This window comes from Neolamprologus brichardi, chromosome 19, assembly GCF_056152115.1.
Source record: "Neolamprologus brichardi isolate AB-2024 chromosome 19, ASM5615211v1, whole genome shotgun sequence".
NCBI classification, from domain to species: domain Eukaryota; kingdom Metazoa; phylum Chordata; class Actinopteri; order Cichliformes; family Cichlidae; genus Neolamprologus; species Neolamprologus brichardi.
This window is the reverse complement of record NC_142122.1, coordinates 7,190,541-7,214,878: the sequence shown is the minus strand read 5'-3', so window position 1 is coordinate 7,214,878 and position 24,338 is coordinate 7,190,541. Positions and strand designations below refer to the sequence as shown.

General features: G+C 40.0%; 1 protein-coding gene across 2 annotated transcripts in view; it reads left to right on the top strand.

Annotated features, from left to right (window-relative positions):
- The window catches only part of si:dkey-16j16.4 (uncharacterized), a 31,733-nt gene that overhangs the window by 885 nt on the left and 6,510 nt on the right, over positions 1 to 24,338 (top strand). The window contains exons 2-4 of one of the 2 annotated variants that reach the window (XM_087833094.1): positions 11,542 to 11,623; positions 12,765 to 13,279; positions 21,698 to 21,751. In XM_087833094.1, the coding sequence (XP_087689220.1) occupies positions 11,542 to 11,623; positions 12,765 to 13,279; positions 21,698 to 21,751 (651 nt within the window). Of the gene's footprint in view, positions 1 to 11,541; positions 11,624 to 12,764; positions 13,280 to 21,697; positions 22,734 to 24,338 lie in introns of those variants that run through there. The other variant, XM_087833093.1, reaches the window with a different exon arrangement.

Sequence of the window (24,338 nt, the reverse complement as noted above, 5' to 3'; positions counted from 1 at the left end):
CTTTTAGTTACAAATTGAATTATAAGTTATTCATTACATCAAGCTGCCTGTTTGAACAATGTATCCTTTATCTTAACGATTAGTTGTTATCTACTATTCATAATTTTGAGGTAAAGTCTTTCTAGGAGCTACTTTGACTTCTTGTTTATTACTGTTTGACCAATTCCTAAATAGCGTTTTCTTTCTGTGGGACAGGCTAGAGCTTCATCACTGCTGTGCGTGTTTTTGGAGGTACTCTCAGCCTCATTCATTATCAAGGAATTTACTCTTCATGGCTACTACAGGACTTTCCCTGGTGTTTACAAGTTAAGGTCTTAAAAATCCACCTTGAGCTAAACATGTTTGCCTCGCTGTCATATAAGAAAGGAGAAACACTGAGAAACATTGGCCTCCTGTGTGTAAGAGAAAGGCAGGTGGAAGTAGTTCAGAGTGTGCATGTGTGTGTTCGGGGTGGGTGTGGGGGTACAAATTGAAGCTCATTTAGGATGTACACAAACAAACATTTCAGTAAAAACCTTATTGCTGCAAGCTGCCCCCACATCTACATCTTTACCCTCCAATTGTCCACCACAGAATCCATGTAAGTGCTCCTCAGTTGTTGCTGGCTGTTCAGCTTGCATAATGCCTCTTTTTGGGGAGTTGAACGGTGAATTGTATCTTGCACGGGTCACTGACTTGCTCCATCTACAACACTATTGTGCGTCAACCAACTGTATAGTCGCATGGCAGCCATTTTGTGCCAAAGTGCGCCCATTCAAAGGCCTGGAGGTGGATATGGGGGAAAGTGTGCCATCCCTATTGTCTGCTATTGTTTGTGTTTGTTGATCTGCTCACTGGTGGAAACGTTCTGCCTGTCGTAGTGATGGGAAAAGTGAGTTGTGGGTTGTGACAAGGCTGGTTGCCTTCATGCTGGACTGGCACAGGATGGCCTGTGAAAGCCTCTGCACAGCACTCTTAAACCAGTACAATGGTGATTTATAAGGAATTTCTGCTGGTATGACCCCTGCTCCAGGACCTGCACTAATGCAGTGTAATGATTCAAGAAGAGGCAGCCAATGGAGCACCTTTGACTGAAGGAATTTTAAAGGATAATCAAGGCTTAGTACGATCTTAGAATCTTAGTTAGTGATAGAAAGTGTACTCATGTCGATTATTGAGACACAAAGCCACAAACAGAAAAAAAAATGTTTTTTTTGATTGTTTTTTTTCCATCATGGCTGATTTTTTTTTTTTTTTTTTTTTTTTTTTTTGTTCTGGTCCTGCTTTTTGTTGTCACTAAGATAGTATTTAGTATTTTATCACTCAGTTGGAAGGATGAAGCTCGCTGAGGCCTGGAGACTGGTTGGCAACCATCTGGCAACCTTGAGTCATGAGGGAAAAATGTTTATTCTTTGATCTTATTGTGAGTGGTTACTGGCAGTTGCTGTGGAAAACAATTATTAATGTCCTACTGATGCAGCCCTAGAGACCAGACATTGAGCTCCTGTAATCACTAGCTTCTTGGGAATACTCCCACCACTTTGCAAGTGGTTGGTGGAGGTTGCAAAGAAGTATGCAGTGGCAATACTTCCTTGCAATTGTTTTGGTCGCTTGCATGTTGTCACTGTCGCTAATAGTTTGCATGAAAGACATTAACTGTCTGCACAAATTTGCAAACTAATTACCAAGTGATCATTAAATTGAAAAGTACAACGCAAACTGAAAATGAAGAACTCCCACCTTCAAAGTAAAAGTGCCTTTTACAACTTTTACTTTGAAGTAAAAGTTCAAAGCGACTGATTTTTGGGGTTTTCTGTTTTCTTTGTATTATTGTTGCATGTTTTCAATATAAAGTGCCTCGAGGCAACAGTTGCTAATGTGCTGGTTGGAGTGTTAAAGCCCCACATTTTTTCTGTAGATGAATGTTTCTGGTTCGTGTCACACTTTTTCAAGTAGCACTGCAGCTCGAAGGGTAAATGGTGAGTGTCCACATCCAAGTCTGTGTCTTCCATGTAAGTTTCTATCTGAAATCTGCTAGCGACTGAAATAATCACAAGGATGATTTTGGTGCAGCATCATCTTTGCACTGATTTCATTTGTTGAAGCACCGTCTGGCAACCACCTCCTAACCATCTGGGGAAAACACGTTTCCCTAGTGACCGGTGATTCCCGGGTTTTGTGACAAGTCCTTAGCCCTGTGTGATTGAGACCTAACCAAGCTAGCTACCATTAGCTGATAACTTTGCTATCTAGCCTCTTGTCTAAATAGAGCTTAACAATAACTGCCCACTTTGTAAGGGCTCCAGTTCCAGAATTGAAATTCCTATTCATTCTGTCCATTGACGTTCCAGAAAATCCTTGTACAAAGAGTTTTAATCCTCAAACCAAGCCAACCAGCTTTGAAATTAATCATGACCATAAAAAGATTTAATTTGAATGTATAAGGGGTCAGTAGGCTCTAATTATATGTTTTAGCAGATTTTTATGTCAGATGCCCTTCCTGATGCACCCTTAGTGGGATTTGTGCCTTTTCCCGAGCACTAAAGGGAATATTTTATTTGTTAAGGGAGTGTGTAAACCACTACACTGTGGAGCCACAGGAACTACTTATCACACAGTGCATGCACAGAATATGCAAAATCCACAGCAACCTTCAAACCTTTTGAGTTTAATCCATGTAATGTTTTATAGTAGTATTTGTGAATATTAAACATTCATATTTCCATGGTAACAATGACCACCAGCAATCACAGACGTCACGGTATAAATTGCGGATTGTGGATAGAGTAGATCTTTTCCACAACATTGGAAACAAAACACAGTTTTTGTTAAAGCTGATATCTTAAAGATTTCTAGTTTCTACAAGAGCACATACTATTGTTTCACAGTGTTGTAGCTCATCTACTTTGGATAGTAACATCACTATGACGCATAATCCATAAACCCATACGAAGGACATGAACCTCACTATTGAACTCTGTGTGGCGCTGCTGATATTTTATTCCTAGTAAAAGTTGGGAAATTATGGTCCAGATTTAAATCTTTGCAGCAGTTTTTTCTTGTACACTTTGACTCCTCCCCTTGCTGCTTTGGCCCTTACAGACCCAAAGAAGCTGATGTATTGGCTTCAGGATAGTTTAAAAGAGACTAAACGGTCTCTCAAGGTCCTGGAGCTTCGACAGATTAAAACCACTTAGAGCTACACTACTGTGAGGAAGATCCACCAGCTGAGTGTGAGCTGAAGACAAGCAAGCATGTCTGTCCCTATGCTGTGTGTCTTTATGAGAGGGGGAATGGAGTGTGACAGTGTCCATGACAGTGTGGAAGGGCAGAGCAAAGCTGATATGTGTGTGAACTGGGCGGTGTGTATTTGTGTGTGCGCACGCTGTGACATTGCCATTGATCCAGCTTAGCAAGCTGCTCAGTGATGCAAGGCACTGACAAGGATTTCATTCAACTGTTCTTGACACACAAACACACAAGTCTTTGTATGTGTTTGCATGTGTACACAATAGCAGTTTCTATGCTTTATTCCTGCAGGCTCATTTTCATTTTTGCTTATTTGTCCAAATGAACTTCAGGCACTCTCTTCTTTCTTTCTTTTTTCTTTCTGTCTTTTTATTCAGGACTATTGTAACACTGTACTGCGAATAAAACAAAAGTATCACTCAAACTTTCCTCGAAATATCAGCAAATCACCAGGTGAGGAAATGTATGGGTCAACCAAATCTGAACACAATTCTTACCCGACCGCTCCAGAATCAGCTGATTTGTTTGGTATAATAAGTATACCACATTTAATGAAGCCCTGCAAAATTTAACCTTCAAAATATGAGAATTTTTTCCCCCAGTATCCATGTTTCAGGAACATCAGTATGGTGAAATGTGTATCATAATTTAAATAGCAACACACTAGCAGTTTATTATCTGTGATACAGAGTAGCAGAAGCAGGCATTGGTACCCCAAATGTTTAATTTCATTTTCCACAATTCACTGAAAGAAAAAGTGAAAAGTGCAATTTGGGTAAACTTTCAAGGGCCTTAATAGTATGTGGGATAAGTGGCTAGTCAAAGCAGCATATGCCTACATTGATTCCAGGGTCATCCTGTAGCCGTGATTCATTGTGTGTCATAATAACTTTGTATAACGTAACTTGTAGTCACTTCCAACAGTTAAATGAGTTAAATGAAATCATGTTGATTTTGTGGATAGTTATTCTTATGTTGCTTCCAGGGAAATGGATAACTTTTAGCTCTCCATTGTAGGCTTTCTAAACTCAAACAACATATTGGTCACTGACATCTGTAAATGCTATCTTATTTGCCGTTATGCCAACATGAGTCAACAGGGCGTATATCAGCTGATATATTGGTCCATAAAGGTCACCTTTTCTATTTTAAAGTTCTTCTGTCATACTTCAACTCTCTAAATGTTTTTTAAGTACTATATAACTTTACTATTACTGAGCTTTGTAGTTAGTTTGGTGGAGTTATTCTCAGGTGTAGTGCAGACCCACAGCTCACAGCAGTCCAAACCCTCACCTCAAACTTAATTTGAATATTTGTCATGCAAAGTAGCAGCACAGACCTGGGTAGTAGTTGGACCGGAAGATGAAAATCACCACCAGTGATTAACATCAAAATGATATTTGAATGCTGTCACTGCAGAGCTACCTCCCAACAATGTGAGAATGACAGTGGAGGGTTATTAAGCTTTTTCAAATATTTTTTCACACCTGTTTTCAGATTCAACGCGATTGGGACCTTAAATATTAGTGCAATGCTAATGAGCATGGAAGGTTGTGCTGATTGAACTCCTGATTAGGTTGTGTTTGTGTTTTGTTTTTGTTTTTTTTTTCTTTGCATATAGTTCTCTATATCAGTAAAAGAACACATATAGTTCTTGGCCAGCTTTTCTTGGTGGACTGAAGGCTGGGTGAGAGGTTAAACTTTCCTGCCAAGCAGATGTTTCTCGCACAGCTTTCACCTACTTCCAAAGTGATTGGAGGAGATCATAAACTCATCATAAGACATATGATAACATTTATTAAGAAGCCCAATAATAAGTTGTCTTTTTTTCTAAATATTGACATATCCAACCATAACCTTCATTGGATTAGGTTCTTGTCTTTTTTTGTCTAATTGTGTTTCATTCTTGGCTCTCAATGTGTACTTCAGTCACAACATAATATATAATCTTTAGATATAGAGTAGCTAGGTAAGCTTCTGCTCACTTCTAATGTCGATGAACCTTGTAAATCCTTTTTCTCGCAATGTTAAACTTAATCTTAAAACATTAATTTATGAGAGCTGAAAGAATTTTTCAAGAATGTGCTTACAGGTGGGGCACTACTGCTTTATATGCCATTTTTAGCAAATGTATTAAGATAAACAAAGTCTGTAAATAGTTGGGATTGTTTTGAAACTGATTGTTTGAAACTGGATAAAAACTGGCAGCCTGAAAGAACTAGAAAGTGTCTAAGTTTGCTACATTTAAATGGACAAAAATGTAGCGATATTGTATTGTGTATATATTATTGCTAGTGCACATGCAAATACTTTTGCAGAAATACTGTTTGCAAGGAACCACCCACTTTTCTGTAATCCATACCTACTCTGGTGTGGTGCTGTGACAAGTCAAACGTGGTTATTACATATTCTCTAAAGAGTTGCAATTCCTTTAATAGCCACTTGAGGCTGGATAAAAAATGAGGCAGTTCCCATAAACTACCATGTTAAAATGTCCAACTTTACAGCAGAAATGAACATGTTTACTGCCTGCTACAGAAAAACTGCTTTAGTCTATATTGCTCATTTCCATATTTATATATTAACTGTATATGGTTTCATTTTTTAAGTAAAGCAAACGTTTGTATTTTAATCATGTTATTAGAACCTGTTTGAGTCACAGGTCAGACTTGGGCAACTGTAGCTGCTACCTGTCTGCTAGGCTTGCTGTCAGCTGATTGGTTTTACTGAACCAGAGCTCTGGAGTGAGAGCATTTTAATGCAGTTATCTATATCATACTTTCTGGGGTTTTTTTTGTTTGTTTGTTTGTTTGTTTTTTCGTAGCATCCAAGAGAGTCTGGGCTTCATTTTTTTAGTGAGTGATATTGTAGTATTTATTAGTTTGTTGCTCAAAAGTTTAAATTGGAAGTCCATACCAGATACTTTGTTAGGCACATTTTGCTAATACTGGGTTGGATATAAGGTAAACCATAAGCTCTACGCTTTTTCTTATCAGATGGATAAAAATGCTAAGAAAATAAAAAATCGTAATATCTGTATTTGTTCGTGATCATAGTCTATGATGCAGCCTTTTTAAGTTGGAGTTATGCAGTCCAGGCTTGACCAGAGCATTATGCATGAACTGAACTCATTATGTTATGCAGACTACTAAGTGAAATACTGCTCACTTTACAGTAGCAAGGGAGCAACCATTAGCACCATACCCTGGAGCTGAACAGCTGGTGCTACAGCACAGTGTGATGGTGAATGTCAGTTAAGCAATAGCTAGAGTTTGTTGTAGCTAGCTGTGCCAAAGGAGTACCCGTATCAGATGTGGTTCACTGAGAACACATGCAAAGTTTTTCTCTCTTTCATAGTAATACCTGATATCAGATAACTGTCACACGCCAAGTTTTTGCTGTCTAGAAAAACAAAGTGAAACTTATTCAAATACTCATGCATGCACCACGGCTTTGCTTCACACTCCCAGAGGAGATTTTGCATAGCTTATTTTTTATCATCTGTTGATATGTACTTGTTTTGCATTAAGAGAAATTTATCAGATGCTGTAGTAGCTTTTGAGTTCATGGGAAGGGGTCTCGTTCTGTTCATGCTTGAGCTGTTGTTGGTCTTTTAACCCCTTCTGGTGAGAAACTAGAAGCAAAGAACTTCTAAAGTCTCATAGCTAGATAGTCTAGCCCTATGGAGCCATATCCTCTCCCTCAAACTTTAATGTGGTAAAAGTTATTCTTCTGTTAATTTTTATCACGTTTTTAATTGAAGAGGTTTCCAGTTAAAGTCATTTTTGCTTAGGAAGATTTCCATGAATCTGAATGAATGAACGATACCACTATATCAGTGCTCAATGCTTCATTTATTGCATCCTTTAGCAAAGGGTACTTTGGAGCATCCTTTATGAAAGAAAAGTCCCACAATTCATAGCAACCATCAGTTTGTGAAAACAAATAAACATAAATAACAAGTAATAGAAATCATATAAATATTAACAGTGCATTTTCCATTTTGTGACCTAACCTGCTAATATGTATGATTCTTTAACACAGTGTTGTTAAACCCAAAAATTAACTCTGAGAATAGATTTTCTATGATTAAACAATTAAGATTATGAGCTTTATCAAAGTGATCAAAGTCATTTTAAGGTTCACTATCATTTAGTTTGCATTAGTTATGTCCATTATTGTTTTGCAGTCTTTAGGACTGTCTTGACTTCAGTCCCAGAAAGTCAGAATAAGATCGTCTCTCCAGTAGGATGAGAAAATATGAGTGGACTTGATAAGCAACTAATCACAATCACTGTGACCTCCATGAGATGAAGTATTTAAGATATGGATGTCATTGTCATCTCCGGCTAGTTCCATGTCAACAACATTCACATTGTTAAGTAGTCTTATGTAAGTATAGTCGAATTCCCCGAGCACAGTGGTTCACTTTTCCTAAGTCCTTAGAAATTCCCCTTTACAAATTTCCTTGACATGTTTTCCATCGAGATCAAGGTAAAGTGATTAGGAAAAGGAAGTCATTTTTTTGGTCTGTTTGACCGCAGCCGGGGTCAAGAGAATAGCTGTTGCTCTATTTTCAGATTTTGATTGCATTAAAATATCTTTCTGTAAGTCACAGTCAAAGGACCATGAGCCACTCCACCATCTGCCATTTTGATTTGTCTTTTTCCAGACACGAGTCACCTTCAGCCACCACAACCACATGCTTCTTACACACATGGGGTTTCTGTTGTGGTTTAACCACTTTACTAATGTCTGTTATCATTTGGAAAAAGTTGTCATCGAGGGAGGACTTCCTACCATATATCCTTAGCCAACTGATTAGCATGCATTAGCAGACTCCTTTTTTTGATGGGCAAAATTGTAAGTGTTGGATTTTTTTTTTTTTTTAAGCTCACATTTTTTGGAGGGGGCGTGGGGGGTCAAGATGCAGACAGAGCATGTTCATGGACATTGGCATGAAAATGTAAAATGTAAACATGCCAGAATTTATCAGAATCATTCATTTTTCCGACTGACAGAGATTTGTCTGTGGAGAAGCTTTCAGAATTCCAAAGAAGCAGAGAAGCAAAAGCTGCTAACTTGATCTCAGTGGTGATCTCACTGTGAGTGAAAACTTATTTAAGCGACTCAGACTAAATTCCTGTCTCTTCTGAGTACAATTAAAATTTTGTATATTTGTCTTTTTGGCTGCTGTTACAACCAAATTTCCCCTTGTGGGACAATTAAAGGATTATTCTATTCTATTCTATTCTATTCTAAAATGTTTATAACCCGCAACTAGTACCAGTTCACTCTTGGTATCCTACAACAGTAATGTTAACAGGATTTCGACTGCTTTATGGATGCTGCCCAACAATAACTCTCTGTAGTATACAGTGGAGTTGAAGCCCAAGCCAACCACTTGCCAAAACACATTTCCTCCTCACAGTTATTCCTCAACATCTTTTTCATATGGAGTTCATGAAGTGAAGCTGTTTAACTCGAGACTCCCTCAGCCAAGGGGTTTTGTCTTGTGAACTGGCTCTGGGTCTGTTCATTGAGTATTCTTCCCACAGCTCATGCACCAGTGAAAAGCATGACGGCTACACTCTTTTATTGCATGGAATATAATACACTTTTAGATGACTTTACTGTAATGGAATTTTATATTTTGTTCCCAAAATGTTCTTCATTAAGATAGGATAGCATCCTCTATATATGTTCTAGAAAATGGTTGGTGATAACTTTTTAAAAATCTTTAGCGGTAACATTGTTAGAACATCTTGCCTTGAGATTCCTGAAGGTGGCATGTTTTTTTTTTTAAAATGAATGAATTACTTTGAGCAAGTGGAGCTTCCGATTTAGCATCTTCAGCTGTAGCTCGTTTTCAGTTCGTTTCAGTATTTGTAGGATATTTATTGCTTCAGTTAATGTTCCTGTAGGGTTAAAAAGTTCTGTTAATTGTTGCCTTTCATTTTTAAGCATTGCCATGTTGTTCCCTAAACTCCTTAAACTCTTGTTGTTAGATTGTCAATAAATGTAGTAATTGCATTCATGGGAAATGGACTGTTTTGTACACTTTTCCATGCTTTTTCCTACATGAGTGCTTGGTGTCTAACATTCATACTACAATGGATGCATCAGAGAAAAACTTGGGGAAACATTAGCTGGGCTTCTCTATTGACTTATCCGCTGGGTGCAAATTTTAAATGCACTACTGATGTAGTCAGCTGATATCTGGGACCAACCTTGGGGTTCGGTATCTTGCTCAAGGATAGATTGGCATCCAGACTGGAGCAGCAAGGGATTAAACAATCAACTTCCTGATTAACAGAGGACCTGTAGCTCCTGAGCTATAGCGACCCCGAATGGCCTTTAGTTGATGAGCCATGTCATTGCTGGTAGTATGCTATATACTTGGGGAATAAGTCATATTAATTTAGCACATAGCACTTGGTCAAATTGGAAACTTTGGCATGTAGTGCTTACTACCTACTGCTAGCACTGTCACCTCACACCAAGAAGGTTCCTTCTTCAAATCTACTTTGCCTTTCTGTGTGGAGTTGTGCATATTCTGTTAAAACCTGCTTGCATTTCCTCTAGATACTCCGGATACACACATGTTTATTTAACCGGTGATTCTAAATTGGCAAATGACATGTATGATTATCTGTTTCTCTGTGTTAGACCATATAAAATCTGGAATAGATTAGGGACTTGTCTGTGGAGCACCTCAGCTCTTGGTGGAAGTAAACTGGGACAGGCTACGTTCATTTCACAAACCTACCACCAGATCCGTTCTGCAAATCTTTGTTTAAGGATTCAAATTGATTAAAAAATAATAGAAAGCTAAGCCTTTGATAATAGCCATTTGGGAAAAAATGTCCATCTTTCGCACCCAGCTTGGATTGTTTACCTGCATACCTGCTAAAACCTCCTCAGATGTGACTTTTTGATGTTATCAGACTTGCTCTTGGAGAGTATAAGCAACTGAAGATTTTAAAGGAAGCATTAAATGAAGGGGGACACTCCAGTTAAACATTTGTAAATGGCCAATCACAAGGAGGTAAAAAACCTCTTATTAGATGGTCCCAGAGTTTTTTGGTCTAGTCTAAAATATCATCTATAAATTAACATTGTTTTCAAGGGTCATTTAGACACTGTCCTACTTTGTGAAAGACAAAAATCATTGAGCTAGCAACATAAAGTGTGGAAAGACTGTTTGCAGTGTTACATCATCAGACTTGCTTTGGCCTATTCTTTGGTCTGCACTGATATGACACATTGGACTGTAAGTATGACATGTTTTCAGTCAGTTTAGCCTACATGGGTCCGTAGCAATTTAAGGAAACTACATTTATGATTAATAGGAGTTTTGGCTGACAGAAAGTCGGCCAAAACTCCTGTTACTTATTACTGCTGATATAAGATGTGAATAATGTGATTTCAACGGCCTTGATGTTGTTGCATAACAGCATACTCTGGAACTTTCAGTTAATATGAATTGAATACTGTCCTCCCTGTATTTGTCTTTGAAACCCTGGCTCATTTTCCCCTTTTTCACTGTATTTTTTTGAAGGCCTTCAGAAAGAGGAGGAGGAGGTGGCGTGTGTGTGCGTGTGTGTGTGTGTGTGTGTGTGTGTGTGTGTGTGTGTTACACACTAGAAGGGAGGACACTGTATGTTTGTGTGGATGTATGTGTGTCATCGTACACACAAGCTCAAGCACAGATGGCAGCTGCTCAGCGAAGCCTCGGAGTGGTAATTACTGAGTGTGAGGCGCATTACTTAACTGTTAGCTTTGCAGTCTGCAGGGTATCTGTATTGTTGTTGCTGCTGTAGAGGAGGAAACGATTTTTAAAGAGACAGTCTGGTTTAGGTTGAATGTTTTTCTGTACAGCAACTTGTGTATGTTTACTGAAGCCAGGCAAAATTTTACTCTCAAGGTATGAATATTTTCTAACGTAAAGGCTCTGGAATTATATAAAAGTGAGTTAAAGTTTGGTGATTTTTAGTTTGCATTATTGCTGTCAAAACCTGTGAACTAAAAGAGATATACACATGAAATATTCAGGGCTAAAAAAAACACTTTTAAGCCCTGTTAAAACTGCCAACAAATCAGTTTTACACCCACACCAAGTGTCACGATCTAAGACCAAAATCTTCCTTTTCTTTGGCTTGAAAGAGAAGGACCCTCATATATCCTTGTATGATAAACTTTGTATTTTTTGTGTATGTGTGTGTAATATTAAGATTCATATCAGCAGGGGATATGAGGGGTTAATTTAGCATTGCATGTTTGACCTACAGTACAAGCTGATGCTTTTTCCAGATTTCCTACCATGGCAGCGGAGAGGGAGGGGAGAGCGATGACTCAGAAGGGGAGAACCAGGAGCTTGCACAGATTGACAGAGGTATGTTCCCACTGCCAGGCAAGTCACCTTTAATTGAAAATAGATGATGACTTTCTGTTTTGGGTCAAAAATAAAGATTAGAGGGGAACACTGATTACTGGAGGAGAATTTTGACTCTGGAAATGTCCTTCAAATTATTACAGTGTTTTCTGGGAAACGAAAAAAGTTTTAATCACCTAAGAAATCCAGTAAAGGTGAAAAGAGGATGCTGAAAGAGCCATTCATACTTATACTTGTAGTTGGCCGTAACAGATTGCTTACAGGAAACTTGAAAAGCGTTTCACTTCAATCAACTTCAGCTACTTCAGAAAGCTGCTGGCAGAAGTTTCATTAGAAAAAGGAAATATGGCCAAATAGCAGCTGCACTGAGGTCATTTATAAAGCTTCTAGTTTTAGGATTTTAAAAAATTTCATTGGCTCTTTTTAAAGCACCTACGTTGTCTGGGATCTCATTATCTCTCAGACACCTTAAAAAGTAGATGTATTCATTGCACTTTTCTTGACTGATTCAGATTTTGTCTTTCTTTTAAATTCTGAATGTGACCCGCCGATACCGAACTATAACTGACAGCGTGTACAAACAATTTCAACTTTTCGTCAATGTAAAATTAGATTTTCATAGTAAAATAAATTGGTAAACTTCACAATTTTGACTTTATAGTTTATAGCACTTAAACAAGATGAAAATAAAGTGCTCTGCTACTGGAAGGAGGTGCAAATAATTCAAAAAAATAAGTTGCCGAACGCCCACTTTTACTGGACATGTTTTACCTTACAAAAAAAAGCAAATGCAACAGATTTATGTAACAAATCCAAGTAGTTTTTGATGCGTGTCAGCTACATTGATTGTCTTTGTCCCCTGATTTCCAAGGACTGGGAGAATAATGGAAAATAAATATATATGTTGATAGTGTAGAGTTGGGGTAATCTGGAATGATTACTTAGCCTTTATTAGGATTCCTGGTGACTTTTTTCCTAGTCCTTTAGAGGAAGGAGAGAGAGATAAATCTGACTAGTGGTTAGTTTAAAAGTAGGAAAAAGATGAGAGCAGAGGGGTACCTTGTTTCAGTGTAACTGGTCTGTTCGATATTAAATTATAATCGTATTAAATTTTTTAAATTTGAGTTTTTAATTCTCCTAGAGAGGCGGAGAAATTGTGCCCTCACCCCTCTGGCCACCAGCCAGCAGCACAACCAGGGTCCCCTCTCTCCTGCACGGCTGCGACGCCTGCGCCTCCTTTTAGATGCCAATCTGGATCGCCACTCTTCAGAGGAAGAACTCGAGCGAATCAGCTGCGGCGATAACAGGAAGTGGGTGTCTTCACTATCCCAGCGCCACGGCGATCACCACAGCAGTGCCTCCAGTGATGAGGAGGTGCGGGACCTCTGTGGCTGCAGGTCGCCTGCCGCCTCCGCCAGGTCGCTGGGGGAGAGCGGTGCTTGCCTGGCTGCCTCCCCCAGCCCTGTACTTTTCAGCTCCAGCCCACCACGTAGCCTCAAGCCACCCCCCATGCGATTTCAGCTGCAGGTGGTGCCGCCGGTTGCACGACCCATCATCTTGACCCACTTTGACCAATCAGCACCTTACAGAAAGTATCGGCACAGCTACGGGGGGGAGCCAGGGAGACCCAGTCTGGACTTGGAGAAAATGCAACAGGTCCGTGAGTTAAATACGAGGAGCATGTATATGTTAGCGCTAAATTATTAAAGCAGGGTTTTTCTTGCAGCTAGTATAATGCACCCTTTTTATTCTCCCCTGAAAGAAGGCAGTATGTAATTAGTTCATTTTGTTTGTCTGTCTGTTTCTTAGCAGTCTAAGATTTACAGTTTTCAAGATGTCATTTTCACATTTTTTGTGATGGTAGATGCAAAAAAACAGCGCAAACAGATTAAATTTGGGTAAAATCTGGGTCATGGTCACACTAAATGTGAAAAAAACTTTTGTATTACCCACAATTTGGTTTTTTTTTATCGCCTTCAAACTTCTCAACAATATACTAGGCCTCAGGAGACACGACTATCTAGGTTGGCCAAGCATTTGACTTTGACCTTCATTGAGCCCATGGTCAAAATTGACCTTTGGAAAAATCTCAAGAAACCGTACTGAGTAATACATCCTCTGAAAGGTGGTGGAAAGAACTCTTCAACACACTTTTAATTTTTCCCATCTGATGTCCTACGATGTCTGTGTTTCCAATAACAAGTTGAAGTCATCATATTGTAATAAAAACAAAGTTTTACTGTAGTATAGCTCTTGCCTTCGGGAGGACTTTTGCCCTCTGAGCAATCTTGTTTGTTATGTTGCCTTAAATGACAAGAAAATGCCTACAATTTTGCCATTTAAGGTAAAACTTGTTGTCTTCATGTAGATTTATTATGTTATGTTCAGTCAGCCCCCAACAGCCAATTCTGAGTCCGTTAAAAACCCTGTTAACGATCGTAGTATCAATGGGCCCTGAAGGAAATAGTTTTGTTGTCCATATTGGAGAAAATGGCATGCATTTTTATACTTCCTTGACCATAACAGGGAACTCTGTTTTTGAGGCAACTTGTGAGGGCCCGGGGCACTTGCCTTTCACATATATCCTGCAGCACCGTGTACCACATTGGCTACACTTCAGTGGAGGCTCATTACATTAAGTGTATCAAGTCGTCAGTGTATAAGGACATAAATCCAAGCAGTCTATGGAAACATTTAGTAAAAGTGCATCACAGAAAACTTAGAGTTCACATCTGTCTAGCTCATAGTTTGGCTGTTGGCACTTACAGGTATGTGATATGTGCTGGCAGCCTAGCACCCACACACAGAGTTGGCTACAAGGACAGGTAAAGACTTAAAAAATCAGTGACCAGATTCTAACAAAGGTATTGTAATTTAGCATGTAAAGGTCAAATGCAGTGTTTCAAACTCTCTTGCTAACTTATGACACAGATACTACATCACATCAGGCCATGTTTTCTCCTGTGCAAAACTGAAACTCCAGCAATTACGGCAGTGTATGCAGCACTCACTTCCTCTTCATTTTTTGATGGTAGTTTCCATCATATTCACCAAAATTCTGCAAAGCTTGTGATTTCTATTTTTGATTTTTTTTTTTTTTTTGGTGACTTGTAACTTTCCATAATGAGTTTAGTATTAGATAGGCTAACATTTATAGCCTTCACTGCACATGCACACACTGTAGAAAAGGGTATGTCCTGCAGAGCCAGTTAATATTTGGGACAATATCTCAAGATGTTAGACAAGGGAACACGGGATAAAAAATGCTTCACAATCCCACAGAAAGAAGGATATCCTGTCACCTTGCTTAAAAGTAACACATACATGAAATTGCATAACAGTATAAATCCCTATTTTTACTAGTGGATTAACATGTAAGCAATATTTTGTTGTTGTAAATGGTTCGGGTGGAACTGATTTGATACTTTTGGTTAGTTTAAAGAATTACAGTGCATTATATATTTTATAACACTAAAATTTCCTAAAATGTGAATGCATGTCATTTTAAATCTTACTTCTAGCTTTTAGCACAGTAAAAATACTAAGTACTTCCAAATTATGCTTCAGTACAGCACTCTAATCTACATTTACTTAATAGCTCTGCCGTTTAGTCCCCAGGGGACTGTATAACTGATTGATAATAATCAATTTTTAATTGCTATCAGTCGTTATTGCTGTAATTGAAACAGATCACTGACAGACCATTTCTCTCTCAGTAGGATGTTTAACTTGGAGCTTGGAATGCCATAATTTTGGATAATCAGTGAGTTTATGTGGGGATGTTGTATTAGGAGCCAGATTTTCTTCCCTCAAATATTTGGATGCATTCACAGAATGCAGTCTTTTCATGTCCAACAACCCGTTTCACTGTATGCTGAAATAGATTCTCTGTACTTTACCTATTTATGTAATATCATATTTAATTCTGACACTATAGCAGTATGTGTGCCAAATGAGATGATGCCAGATGAGCCTTAACCCCCCCGTCTCCACCCCCCTGAGCAAATCAAACAGCGATCTTGGGTCGCACATTTGGTCCAAAAATACAATTGTTAATACTCTTCAAATACACATGCACACACGCAAACAAAGTCCTCCCTTTCCATAGCCGGACGCTCGCCTCCACGGTGGTCTGGCTGGAGAGGGATGAAGGAGAGGGAGCCACGGACGGCAGATGTCCGCCCTCGTTTCTCACAAAGGCTGGCGAGCGAGGGGAAACGATGGAGGGGTGGAGGCAGAAGGAGAGGATTAAATAAACAACAGAAAAACGACAGCCACTAATGAGTCACGGCGAAGCTGGTCCGCTAATCATTAAAATCCAATAGACTTGTTGGCCCACACTGTGGATGGGGAAGGGTGTGTGTGTGTGTGTGTGTGTGTGTGTGTGTGTGTGTGTGTGTGTGTGTCTTTGCAAAGAGACAAACTGCAGGTTTCAGGGGTCCATATGTCCGTGGGGTTTTTAGAGTGAACGAACAGATGATAAGAGACAGCGGGCAACTTCGAGAGGGGTGAAGTGTAAAAAGAGAAGTAGTGTGTCGATGTGTATATGTGTGTGCATCCATCATCCTGCCTGTCTGTCTGTGTCTGCATGTGTACATCCTCCTGTCTGTGTCACTGTGTGTGTGTGTGTGCGCACGCTCAGTGAAGTGGAATGGGAGGTGCTGCAGGGAATACAAAAGGGGGCCTACAGAGGTAGCCAGCAGACACATTAACCCTTTAGCTGGACATCTCCCAGTCATGAAATCAGCCTCGACTTCTGCACCTCATCCAGGGTCCGATGTACAACAAATAGCACATGTTCACTGGTGTTTGTACAGGAAAAAGTTAGCTTATAAACCTTGAATTTCTTATTACCCCCAAAAGCGATCTTAAATGTGCGTTAGAAAGATATATATGGCAAAGCTTCACATTATGTTTGGTCTGAGCACACCATAAGAATGCTGCGGTCAGACATTTAGTGGAGGACCTCGCCCACGCATTTGTAGTACAACCACTTCTCTCTTTTTCTATGAACATAAAGGTGACAGCCTTTTTTATCCTCTGGTTTTTATTCTGTTCGGAGTTCCAGAAGCAATTTGGTGCAAACAGTGTTTTATATGCAAATGATTAATTAAGGAGCACAAGCCAAGAAGACTGAGCTCTATAAAAGACGACCGTGCCAATGCACGGCTTTATGAATCTAATGAAAAGGATGCATTTCTGCCTGTGCTCGTACACGCAGCTTCAGTCATGAGTTTTATGAATCTGGCCCCCAGGGGAGCAAGAAAGGGAAAGAGATGCGGTTCTTGTTAAAAATGTAATTTAAAGGTGTCAAATATGGGGATTCTGTGCCAAAGGTGCAGGGAACACCTGAAACATATTCTTAATATTTTTGGGACTACATCCTGAAACCATACAAATGGACACGCAAGCAAAGGAAAAGTATTTTCAAGGCCAGAAACGAGAAGAGTAAGAAATAAGTATATTTGGCCCAAAATATAGCCTCCCAGGCTTATTTTCAGTTAGATTGACTCATAGTCTATTTTTTTTTTTTTCATTTTGAAGAGACAGCTATAAAAAAAACAAGAGCCATAACTCTGTACATGCAGAGTGAGTGGGCTTACACAGCTTCATCTTACAGGAAGATATTTGTACAGCAAATCTGAACACAATAAAAGAAGAAGAAGAACAACAAGACTGTTCCTTTAGTTCAAAATGAGGCTTGCAGATATTGCAAACTAAATCCCGGGTTATGTTCAGTAGCATACTCCAATATAAATTCAATTTAGTTAGTGTGGCAGATGCTGGTCATTTGAGCAAAACAAAAAACTGGATGACAATTTAAAGGAAACACCTGAACTGTACAGTGACTTGGTCAAAGTTGTTCCAAGTGATCGACTGTATCCTGATGTGAGTGAAAATAGCAAAAGATTGAATTAAATTCACTTCAAAGCACTTTATATCATAAGGTAAAAAGCAGAGAATAGCGAGAAAACCAACCAACAATTAAAAAAAACCTGCTATGAGCAAGCACTTGGTGACAGCGGGAAGGAAGAACTCTCTTTTAACAGGGCAGAACCAGGCTTAGGGAGGGACAGCCTCCCTAATGATAATAATAATGATTAAATGCTGAGTGGTGTATAAACACATAGAGTGAAAAGACATGAGTGAAGATAACCCACTGCACCCACAGCAGCCCAAGACTATTGCAGCATAGCTCAGGGAGCATTCTGAGTTACCTGTTCCAGCCCTACTTCCTTTAGGAGGAAGCTAATTTCGGTCGCTTGCATCTACAATCTTATAGTTTTGAGTACTGCTCATAACTGGTGGGCGTAGGTGAGGAAGGAATGTAGATTGAGCAGTAAGTCATCTGGCTTGCCTTCACGCTCTGATCGCTATTCGGCACAACGGGCTGGTACCAAACTGATCTGTTGGTCTCTGTCTTCACTCAGCTCATGAACAAACCCCAAAATGTTTGAGCAACTCCCCAAACACTGAGTGGGCACTCCACTTTCTTCTAGGTGAAAACAATGGCCTCAGACTACCATAAGAGTGAAAAAATATTAATTCTTCAGATTGAAATGGTCCTCAAATGCTGAAGGATATTGACAGTGCACTTAGGTTTGGCTCAGGTGCTCCCTCTCTAAGACCAGGGGCTAACGTGCAGGTCTATGATTCCCCAGTGTCACCGTAAATAATTAGAGTCATGCCTTTATTTATTTATGGGTTCTTTCATTTAGTCTCTGATAACTCCTTATGCTTGCTTGTCCATGTCCATTCCCACAAACTGCACAGATGTTGTTCTAAGTGATCGACTATATGCCGATGTAAGTGAAAATGGTGTTGATTGCTACATATACTATAACATTCACACCCACCAGGTCTCAACCCAGCCAGTTATCTATGAGAGATTCTGGTCTGACCTGTTAGCTCTCTGCACCGTCATCCAAACACTAAGTGTTAAACTGAATTGAATAACACCACTGTGAAAGCTAAGTGGAACTAAAAAGCAAAAGATTCAATTAAATTCACTTCAATTCAATATTATTTATATAGCACTAAATCACAACAATAGTTGCCTTAATGCACTTCTATTGTAAGGTAAAGAGCATAGAATAGAGAGAAAAACCAACCAACAATTAAAATAAACCTGCTATGAGCAAGCACTTGGTGACAGCGGGAAGGAAGAACTCTCTTTTAACAGGGCAGAACCAGGCTTAGGGAGGGACAGCCTCCCTAATGATAATAATAATGAGTTATCTATGAGAGATTCGGGTCTGACCTGTTAGCTCTCTGCACCGTCATCCAAACACTACGTGTTAAACTGAAATGAATAACACCACTGTGAAAGCTAAGTGGAACTAAAAAGCAAAAGATTCAATTAAATTCACTTCAATTCAATATTATTTATATAGCACTAAATCACAACAATAGTTGCCTTAATGCACTTCTATTGTAAGGTAAAGAGCATAGAATAGAGAGAAAACCCAAGCAATAAAGCAGCTCGGATTGAGCAAGAACTTGGTGACAGTGGGAAGGAATAACTTCCTTCTAACAGGACAGACCCAGGCTTAGGGAGGAGCAGCCTTCTGCTGGGACCAGTTGGGGATGGTGGGAGGAAGACGCACTGTGAAAGAGAGTGAGAGATTAAAAATAACTAATGATTAAATGCAGAGGGATGTATAGGCATATATCATGAAAAGAGGTCAATGAAGATAACCCACTGCATCCTGGGAAGCCCCCAGTACCAAGCCAATTGCCGTTCAGAGGGAGCGCTCAGAGTTACCTGTTCCATCCGTAACTCCCCTTAGGAGGAAGCTAGTTTCAGCTGCTTCTGTCCAGCTGGTGGGCGTAGGTGAGGAAGGAATGTAGATTGAGCAGTAAATCAACAGGCTTGCTTTCTGGTCTGATATCTATTCAGCACAACAGGCTGGTACCAAACCAGCCTGTTGTTCCTTTAGTTCAAAATGAGGCTTGCAGATACTGCAAACTAAATCCCGGGTTATGTTCAGTAGCATACTCCAATATAAATTCAATTTAGTTAGTGTGGCAGATGCTGGTCATTTGAGCAAAACAAAAAACTGGATGACAATTTAAAGGAAACACCTGAACTGTACAGTGACTTGGTCAAAGTTGTTCCAAGTGATCGACTGTATCCTGATGTGAGTGAAAATAGCAAAAGATTGAATTAAATTCACTTCAAAGCACTTTATATCATAAGGTAAAAAGCCGAGAATAGCGAGAAAACCAACCAACAATTAAAAAAAACCTGCTATGAGCAAGCACTTGGTGACAGCGGGAAGGAAGAACTCTCTTTTAACAGGGCAGAACCAGGCTTAAGGAGGGACAGCCTCCCTAATGATAATAATAATGATTAAATGCTGAGTGGTGTATAAACACATAGAGTGAAAAAACATGAGTGAAGATAACCCACTGCACCCACAGCAGCCCAAGACCATTGTAGTATAGCTCAGGGAGCATTCTGAGTTACCTGTTCCAGCCCTACTTCCTTTAGGAGGAAGCTAATTTCGGTCGTTTGCATCTACAATCTTATAGTTTTGAGCACTTCTCATAACTGGTGGGCGTAGGTGAGGAAGGAATGTAGATTGAGCAGTAAGTCATCTGGCTTGCCTTCACGCTCTGATCGCTATTCGGCACAACGGGCTGGTACCAAACTGATCTGTTGGTCTCTGTCTTCACTCAGCTCATGAACAAACCCCAAAATGTTTGAGCAACTCCCCAAACACTGAGTGGGCACTCCACTTTCTTCTAGGTGAAAACAATGGCCTCGGACTACCATAAGAGTGAAAAAATATTAGTTCTTCAGATTGAAATGGTCCTTAAATGCTGAAGGATATTGACAGTGCACTTAGTTTTGGCTCAGGTGCTCCCTCTCTAAGAGCAGGTGGGCGTAGGTGAGGAAAGAATGTAGATTGAGCAGTAAATCAACAGGCTTGCTTTCTGGTCTGATATCTATTCAGCACAACAGGCTGGTACCAAACCCATCTGTTCGTCTTCGACTTCACTCATCCTCAGGTCATGAACAAGACCCCCAAATTTTTTAGCCCGGAGAGGTGCAAACGATGGCCTCACACTACCATCCATTATAAGAGTGCAGTGTTAAGGTACTTATGCCCTGGATTCACTTTTCAGAACCTCGAGTCTACATCCATCTTAACTAGGCGGCCCATGGATGTAAACAGTGGTTATAGCTTTCACCAAGGATTAGCCTAGATAAGTCAAGGCTATTTTTGTAGCATGTTGCATAGAAGACAAGTTCTGTACCCACGTTTCTACAGCTCGTTGGCAAGCTGTGACCTGTTTAAGGTGAGGGTGGTGTGCAGGGGTGGATAAAATTATCACTTTGATTTTTCTCTAAGATGGGTTCTTTGAAAGTTTGCACGAGGCCAGCTCAAACATGTAGCATCTAAAATAAACATTGGTTTTGGTTTGTTTTTAAATTCTTCTTCAAGCAGTTTGCACCCAAATAGACTGTAGAGTCACCGATGGGAATAGGAAAAAAAAGAAAGATGAGGGCTGGCAGGAGGTGAGCATGAGGGCAAGTGCACGCTGACTGTCTCCCACATCACAGCAGCAGGAGTGCTTCCATTCTCTCCTGCGCTCCCTTCCCCTTTGGAAGCTACCTCCGCGACTCCAGACAATTCGATGATTGTGTGGTCCCTCCACCCCCACTGTGTTTTCTTTCTTTTTTCTTTTTTTCTGAAAACAGTGGAGCTGCGTGGTCATGGAGGGGAGTGGGAGACAGGATGTTGCATAAGCTTCATTGACCAACTGTTTATACTTGAGTGAGACAGCTGGATTTGCTGACTTCCTCGATCATCCCGAATTAAACATTAAGCGACAGCCGGTGCCTACTTTGTTTTCATGTGTTGGTGTTTTGCTGTTTTTGATATGGCTGATTATAGAAAAATACTCACATGCACCAACACTAGCTTTAACCAGTCATTTTCTCTCATAAAAAGTTCAGTCTACAAGAAAAGGTGTGGAGCTTTTACTCTTCCTGTCACAGAGGAGCTGCTGCTGAAGTTTTAAGATCGATAGAAAAGTCACTGTGCTTTCTTCTTGTCTTCACAGAAGATGCTGCTGAAAAAGAACTGCGGAGGGAAAACACGGACCATAAAGATTCGGGTGAGTTCATTTTCATTGCCACACGAATACCCTGCTGGCAGGAAACGCTCCCACAACATTGGCGAACATTGGAATAGTATTCCTGTAAGCTTCAAAGCTCAGCTAAGACATAACATTTTGACTGCAACACTCGAGATGTTTTGAGAATATTGTCATGGTGAAGGTTATGAAGTTTACTGCTATCAGCTGTACGAAACATTCCTACAGCTGATAGCAGTAAAAAAAGAAATAAAACAACTTGTCAGCACAACAGCTGGTGACGTTTTCAGGCTGTTATGAGCTCTGAAGGGACAAAGCGCTCATAATGTTCCTCTAATGACATTTGTTAGCAAAGTTAGTAGTTTTGACTGCAACATATAGAGGTTTTTGGTATAACAGATGATAATAATATTTTTTAAGCTTTCCCACATCAGTCAGTCCATCTGTAAACCCTTGAAGTGGACAGTATTGTGCAAAAGTCTTGAGCCAAGCCTCATTTCCATATATTTTGCTTCCAAGGAGCCAAGACACACAACCCAGTGAGTGTTGTGTCTACACAAAAGAGAAGAAAGCAAAAATCTGTCCCCATGTTTTAATAGGATCTATGAAAAACTCCAAAGATAACACAATTTGATGGGCATATAAAAGTATTTTGACACCAACAAGGTGATTCCCTAAGAACTAATAGCTGAAAACTTGGCAGGTTGTGCAGAGTGTCCTTAATAAATGTGAGGAAACTGGACAAGTGGAGGACACAGGAAGAAGTGGCGGGCTTAAATAAGTATTTGCAGAAGATGAAAAGTATTTGAAGGTAATGTCCTTCATCAGAAATGGTCTCAGAGGAAGGTGGCTGTCAAGAAGCTCTTCTTTAGAAAGGGAACCAGGTTGAAAGGACTAAGGTACGCCAAATTACTCAAGAACTGGCCTGAAGATCAGTGACAACAAGTTTTATGGAGTAATGAATCCACATTTTTTGGTTGACAGTGTTGTTAATCTGTATGTAGAGCGGTCCAACAGTGAGTGCCTGCAGCCATGTTTAAATGAGGGCAAAATAAAAGCTTCGTTTTGAATTTTTTTTCTGCTCAGGCTGAAGCGTTCCATTTATGGGTTGTAATATCTTTAACAGGGGCATCATCATGATATACAGATGCTGCTAACTTGAAGATAAAAGTGATATAAAAAAAAAACCCCAGTGCTATCAGTTAAAGCCACAGATTCACTTTGCAGTTTATCACAGCTCTCTCACTGCAGACAGCATCTACACACTAAATGCCTAATTAGAGCAATGTGACAACTGCTAACAGAGTTCACTTTCCTCTTGCACACCGAGAGACTCACTAGGCTGAGTTCACTCTTAGTTTAATTGCCTTTTTGTCTTCTCCTTTCTTCTCTCATTTGAGCTAACACTAGCTACACACTGACTCAGAGGTGTCTGCTCAATTTGTTGCTGGCCTTGAGTCACTGCAGTGAGTTGCACTATTTTTACTTTACGAGACTTGAACAAACCAAGTTCCCCGTGTATCACTTTGAACCAGCGCTCATACTGGTTTAGCCTTATTGAGATAAGAGTGACTTAAGAGAGTCATGTTAACAAAATAAATACATCTAAGGATGATTTTCAATGATAATTTTCAATGGTTACAAGACGTCATTTACAATAGTTATATATATTTAGCTTCTTTAGCTGAAGCACCAGTGATCTTATCCAATGATGAGACGTCCGTTGTTTGTCTGTTCCTTCACAGTTCACACCATTCTTCCTATTCTTTCCTTGAGTATTGGTCAGATTATAATGAAACTTGCACTCAACAATGGGTCTTCACTCAAAACGGTGCTGAAGGCCGTCCAACTCACGGTAGATTAGAACGTTAACCAACTATGAACGGGTTAAAGTTCTAGTTAACTTGAAAATTTAGTTTGAAATTGAGATCCATCCATGCATCCATCCTCCCATCATCTGCTGCTTATCCGTGCTGGGTCACGGAGGCAGCAGTCTAAGCAGAGTCCAGACCTCCATCTACCCAGCCACCTCCTCTACGTCATCCAGGGGGACCCTGAGGCGTTACAAGGCCTCGCGAGAGATCCAATCTCTCCAGCATGTCCTTGGTCTACCTCCAGTTCTTCATCTGGTAGGATATGCCTGCAATGCCTCACAGAGGAGGTGCCCAGGAGGCATCATGGTCAGACAGATGTTCAAACTACCTCAACTGGCTCCTTTTGAAGGGGAGAAGTAGTGGCTCTACTCCTAGTTCCTCCTCTATGACTGAACTTCTCACCCCAACTCAAAAGGAGAGATCAGTCACCCTTCGAGGAAAGCTCATTTCCGCCACTGAGGAAATGTGTTGGGCTGTGGTCAAGGGCGGAGGCCCTGGTGGTCCTATACCCAACTGCTGAGGGTGGATATTGGGACATGAGAATAAATTCTTATAATAAACTAGACATTATGGTTTATTTTTGGACCTATTTTTGATCATGAACTTGTATCTCATCAGTAGCAGCTGGCTATCAGGTGGCAGACTTAAAGCTGTTAATGAATCAACTCCATCTTGCAAATTATATGGAAAAAAAGAAGCAACGAAAACACCAAGAAGGAAATACTACTTAGGCT